The sequence below is a fragment of the Kryptolebias marmoratus genome, linkage group LG4, assembly GCF_001649575.2.
Source record: "Kryptolebias marmoratus isolate JLee-2015 linkage group LG4, ASM164957v2, whole genome shotgun sequence".
NCBI classification, from domain to species: domain Eukaryota; kingdom Metazoa; phylum Chordata; class Actinopteri; order Cyprinodontiformes; family Rivulidae; genus Kryptolebias; species Kryptolebias marmoratus.
This window is the reverse complement of record NC_051433.1, coordinates 228533-234502: the sequence shown is the minus strand read 5'-3', so window position 1 is coordinate 234502 and position 5970 is coordinate 228533. Positions and strand designations below refer to the sequence as shown.

Genomic DNA, 5970 nt, shown 5'->3' with positions numbered 1-5970 from the left:
GCAGTTTGGAAGAGGGGAAAAGGAGCCTCAGTTTGCTGTGAAGCTCCTGAAACTCCTCAAATGTTCTCTGAACCAGCTGCACCTCCTGCTGACCCTCACGCTCCACTTTCACCACAAAAGCCTGATGGACAACACACACACACACACACACAGACACACACAGAGAACAACAGTTCTTCTCTGCAGACACCTTTAAGCTCACGAAGCGGTCATGTTTTGTCTGTAGAAGGTCCATCTTCAGCTACAATCACAGAACTGAGCCTCTGGTAAACTCTGGAACGGTTCTGCAGCGGTTTGAGTCTCGGATCATAATTCTTTTATCTGCAGCAACATTCCTACGTGGACTCCTTGGCTCAGTCCTGGGATCATGTTTAGAAGATTTGAGCTTCTCTTCCACAGCGTAGGGATGATATTCAGGCCTAACTGCTCATAAAATTAAAGCCAGTGTGGAGCTTTTATTGTAGTTAAATTATGATTTTAAATGTTCTTCCTAATCTAAACACTGAGAACACTTCATATCAGAATACAGACTCTGCAGATCTAACATTTGGAAGTAATCTTTTTTATATTATTGTGAGATGTTTTGTCTTCTCAGGCCGGGACTCACGTAGCCCTTGCTGGTGCTGGAGGTGCGGATGTGTCTGCAGATGTACAGGTTCTTGATGACGCCGTCGCTCCTCGCGGTGTGGACTCTGGGAGCAAACGACAGCGTGGGCCGATCCTCCGAAGACGTGAACTTCATCTGAGCCAGATTGTGGATGAAGAAGTTCAGTTTGGTGGCGACGCTGCCCAGACTGGACTCAATCAACCTGTCGGAGGACACAGACCGTTGAGCTCAGGTCTGCATTTCTCACAAACTCAGATTCAGTTTCACTGAAGAAATGATATGAAAGTGTGGGTGAGAAGCCCCTGTGGGTGAGAAGGCTCAGGGCCTCAGGGGGGCTGTGTACCTGGTGAAGTACATGGTGGCGTCGGCCTCGGACTCATGAGGTCTCAGAGCATCGTAGACGTACTTCAGATCATCCAGATCAGAAAGTTCAGGGATTCCACAGGACAACATCTGCGCCAACAAACAGGTGTGTGTCAGAGTGTGTAAACATGTAAACTGATATACTGTAGCTCCAGGTGCGTGTGTGTGTTACCGCACCAGGCCCAGCAGGTTGAGGAACAGGTGTGTGTGTTTGCGGATCATGTTGTACGCCTCGCAGCACAGGTCCACAAAGTCGTGGAATCGGCTGGAAGGTTTGTCTCCTCCGTTGATGACGTACGCCATGTCAGAGGTGAAGACGAAGGGGGCGCGGTCCCTGCAGGGTCACAGCAGAGGTCAGACATCGATCAGCAGGTATCAGCGGAACACCTGGACGGCTTCTCACCGCTTGATGTTTCCGAACATCTGCGCATGTCCCAGGAACTTCCCGAAATCGATGTGAAACATGTGGCCGCTGGTCTTCAGCATGATGTTGTCGTTGTGGCGGTCGCAGATTCCCAGGATGTAGGTGGCCACGCAGCAGCCGGCACACGAGTAGATAAAGTTCTCCACCGCCTGACAGGTGGAGCAGCACACACAGGTGACAGGTGTGAAGCTGGAAACCTCCACTCAGCAATCAGCAGGGTGCTTTTATTGTGTGTGTGTTACCTTGTCGTACTGCTCGTCTGTAGGGTTGTGTTTCTGCAGCCAGTCGGCCAAAGTTCGATCTTTGAACGATCCTGTGACGCCGTGTTCCACCTGGATCTTCCTCAGAGTGTCGGCGTGAGGAATCATCTCAACCATACCTGAGGACAGGTGAGACGAGTGAGACAGAACTAAAAGTCTCACTTGTCCTACAAGTGTGTCCACCCAGTATACGTCCGTCCCACAATTATATACCAGGTGTCTCCCTGTCTGTCCTCACCTCGTCCTCTGCCTGTGGAGAAACATTTGAAGATGACCATCCTCATGTCCAGACCCTCCTGGATCCAGATCTTGTTCATGATGCGGATCATCTGCAGGGTCAACATGTCCTGCCGCAGGTCATCTCCTGACTACAGAGACAGAGACGTTAGTTCTGACGGGTCACCTGGTGTCAGCTCACCTGAGGGAGGACAGGTGTTACCTTGAAGATGACATTGATGTGGTCTCCCAGAGGGTCCAGGTTCTGAAAGGACAGCCTGAGAGGGACGGCGTTGGAGTTGAAGAAGGAACACGACTGAAACCAAAGAAATCGGTCAGAAGATGGACATGGTTCTGTTTTTCAGGTTCTGAACTGAACGATGTTTAGATTCTGTCTGTTATCAGTTGGACTGTTTGTCTGACAGATCCTGATGGAACATAAACTTATGCTGATGTTCTACGTACCTGATAGCAGAACGGTCCGATCAGGTGAGTGGGTCTGCAGGTGAGACTTACCTTGATGTTGATTCCTGCGACGAGCAGCGCCGGGTTCAGAGGAAGTCTGCAGCTGCTGTTCATTGTGAAGAACTGCTTCATGTCCTCCAGACTGTCCTTGAGGACAGACTGCACATTCACACAGAGACAGAGTCAGGTCTCTGTTGCTGTCCTCTGATGGACATCAATTATTCCAGCTCAGAAAAATCCTCCTGTTCCTCCGACAGAAACAATCGTTTTCATTGGCCATCCAACCCACCTGCCTGCTGGACGGCGTGGCATCCCGCACCTTCTGAGCCACCTTGGTGAGGATGGAGACGAGCCAGCACTGACGGTCAAACTCCTCTCTCAGAGCTCGACCGACGCAGCAGAGCAGAGCGGCCAGGAGGTGCTGGTACCGAGCGCTGAACTGACTGTCCTGTAGGTTATCCTTCAGCAGCCTGAGAGAGGGGGGACAGACTGGACGGTTGCTGCGTGTTCATGGATTCATATAAACAATTGTGTTTATGCAGTGATGTGGCTCACCAGAAGAGGTAGTGAGCGATCCGAATGTCCCCGATGGCTCTCCGTAGAAGGAACCGGACCAGAGAGCTGTCCAGGTAACACTCGTACTTCAGCGCCTGACACCGAAACCAGAAAAGATTTTATAACCAACCGATCCCAGAGCAGCAGCAGCACAAGAACTGACTGGGATTATCTGCAGAGGTTCTGCTTTCCCTGCCCGTCTCCCTGCTCTATGGCAGAAGAAAACGTTCTGTTTGTCAGACAGACTTTCTGCAGTGTTACCTGCACCAGCTGAGGCAGGAAGTCCAGCAGCTCCGAGTCAGATATGGGGTCCATCCACTGGACCGCCGTCCTCCTCAGCTCCTGATCTGGGAACCTGACACATGCAGGGAGATTTTTGTTCTGACCTTTGACCTTCTGAATTCAGTTTTAATTCATCAGTACAGCAGAAAATGAAAGATAAATTATGATAAAAGTTGATGTGCCTGAATGATCCTAGGAGCTATTAGCTGGCCAGCTGTCAAGGGCTAAGGTCTACCAAGGCAGACTGGCTCAAGTCAGCCCGAATGAACTACATGGGTTCACCTTCCTGTGGGCCCACCTGCAGGATGAGCCATATGGGTGGCAGCGCCTACCAAAGCTGGCTCTTGGCACATGGAATGTCGAAGGAGCCTGAAGTTGTGGGTGAGGTTGAGAGGATACCAACTAGATATAATCAGGCTCCCCTCAATGCACAGCGTGGGTTCTGGAACAAGTGTCCTTGAGAGGGGCCGGACCCTATTCCACTTTGAGAATAAGGTGTTAGATGAGATGCTGGAAGGTGTTCCAGCTGGGAACTCCAGTCGGTCTCAACAACGTAACCTGAAGGGGCTGGATTGGGAGGAACAGCCTCTCTGATCTGAACCCAAACGATGTTCTTATTGGACTTCTGTGCTAGTCACAGTTTGTCCACAATGATCAGCATGTTTGAATGTAAGGGTGTCTTTAAGTGCACATGGCACCAGGACACCTTAGGCTGTAGATCGATGATTTTGTAGTCGTGTCATCTCATCCATGGCTGTATGTTCTTGGGTGAAGAGAGGAGCAGAGCTGTTAAATGATCACTATCTGTTGGAGCTGGATCAGATGGCGGGGGAAGATGTCGGACAGACCAGGTAGACCCAAAGGTGCAGTAAGGGTTTGCTGGGAACCCCTGGCAGAAGAACCCACCAGAAAGACCTTTAACGCCCACCTCTGGCAGAGTTTCAATGGCATCACAGCGGAGGAGGACACCGAGTCCAAGTGTTTTGCGCTGCAATTGTCGAGGCAGCTGCCCTGAGCTGTGCCCACAAGTTGGTTAATGCCTCTCATGGCAGCCATCCTCAGACCTGGTAGCTGACACCTCAGGTTGAAGGAGGAGTCCTATCAGGACTTGTTAGCTGGGAGGATTCCAGAGTCAGCTGAAGGGTATTGGCAGGTCAAACAAGCTGCAGCCCTGGCTTTTAGTGAGGCAAAGGCTTGGATGTGGGAGGAGTTGGATAGAGACTCAACTGGCTCCAAGAAGATTCTGGCAAACCATCGGGCATATGAGGCAGGAGAAAGCAACACTTTACCAACACTGTGTTTAGTGGAGGTGGAGTGCCACTGATGTTGTCGAGCGGTGGAAGGAATACTTTGAGGGCCTTGTCCATCCCACCAACATACTTCCATGGAGGAAGCTGAGTCTAGAGACTTTAGGGTGGGTTCATCCATAAACATAAATGCTGAGGAAGTAAAATAGGTCCACGGTGGCTGGGCTCCGGGGCTCCGGGGCTGGATGATATCCACTCTGAGTTCCTCAAGGGGTCTGGATCTTGCTGGGCTGTGTTGGTTGATACGCCTATCCAATGTCATGTGGACATCGAGCGCAGTACCGCTGGATTGGGGTAGAAGGGGACTGGAGGATGTGTTCCAATTACAGGGAAATCACACTCCTCAGCCTCCATGGTAAGGTCTACTCATGGGTGCAGGAGAAGAGAGTCTGGTTGATCGTGGAACTGTCGAGATTCAGGAGGAACACTGCAGGTTACATCCCTGCTGTGGAACACTGGACCAGCGCTTTACCCTCCCTATGGTCCTTGAGGGGAGCATGTTTGTGTTCCCCAGGGTAACCTGTAGGGGGTGCTCTGTGAGTATGGGATTGGGGGTTAGTTACTATAAGCTGCTTGTTTGGTACCTACAAACGATGCAAGAGTCGCATTGTCAACATTGTCGCATTGGACTCTGCCAGGACTGCCCTTTGTCACCAATTCTGTTCATAACTTTTGTGGAAAAAAATTCTCGATGCAGCCAAGGGCAAAAGGGGTCCGGTTCGGTGACCTCAGGATTCTGTCTCTGCTATCTGCGGATGATGTGATCCTGTTGGCGTCATGCTGTGATCTCCAGCTCTCACTGGAGCGGTTAGCAGCTGAGTGTGAAGCAGCTAAGATGAAGATCAACACCTCCAATTCTGGACACACTATAGAGACTACATCTCTCTGCTGGGCTGGGAACTGCCTTGGAAGACCTGGAAGAGGTGGCTGTGGAGAAAGATGATCCCTACTGAAGCTGCTGCTGCTGAAGATGGACGGATGGATGGATGGACGGATGGACAGATGGAAAAAGCTCAGATTTGTTTGTTTTAAGTGTGAACATGCTGAGTCGTCCTTTTTGCGTGTAAATGTTGTTATTGCTTTAGTGCAGACAGGTGAGCACATACGAGGCGTGCAGCAGTCCCAGAGCGTCCAGGTGACCCAGACACGCCCACTGACGAAGCAGAGCGTAGATTTCAGGTAGGCAAGCCCACTGCCAGCAGGGAGCGCTGGCGAGGACGAGAGGCAGCGCCGCGCTTTCAGACTGACAGAACGCCTTCTTCTCCCACAGCAAACGTTTGTCCTCCGATGTCAGCCTGCACAAACACGAGAACAACACTGTAAATACACAACAACAGGAACAATGCAGTAAATACACAACAACATGTGTGTGTTTGTGTGTAGTGGGTCTGTGTGTTTGTGTGTAGTGGGTCTGTGTGTTTGTGTGTAGTGGGTCTGAGTGTTTGTGTGTAGTTGGTCTGTGTGTTTGCGTGTAGTGGGTCTGTGTGTTTG

General features: G+C 50.9%; 1 protein-coding gene across 1 annotated transcript in view; it reads right to left on the bottom strand.

Moving 5' to 3' along the window:
* The window catches only part of pik3c2b (phosphatidylinositol-4-phosphate 3-kinase, catalytic subunit type 2 beta), a gene marked incomplete in the record, with an annotated part of 24538 nt that overhangs the window by 3652 nt on the left and 14916 nt on the right, over window positions 1–5970 (bottom strand). The window contains 13 exon segments of the mRNA XM_037975558.1: window positions 1–121; window positions 608–809; window positions 951–1060; window positions 1148–1304; window positions 1374–1543; window positions 1637–1773; window positions 1893–2022; window positions 2094–2186; window positions 2387–2494; window positions 2625–2805; window positions 2891–2985; window positions 3152–3245; window positions 5586–5774. Coding sequence (XP_037831486.1) covers window positions 1–121; window positions 608–809; window positions 951–1060; window positions 1148–1304; window positions 1374–1543; window positions 1637–1773; window positions 1893–2022; window positions 2094–2186; window positions 2387–2494; window positions 2625–2805; window positions 2891–2985; window positions 3152–3245; window positions 5586–5774 — 1787 coding nt within the window.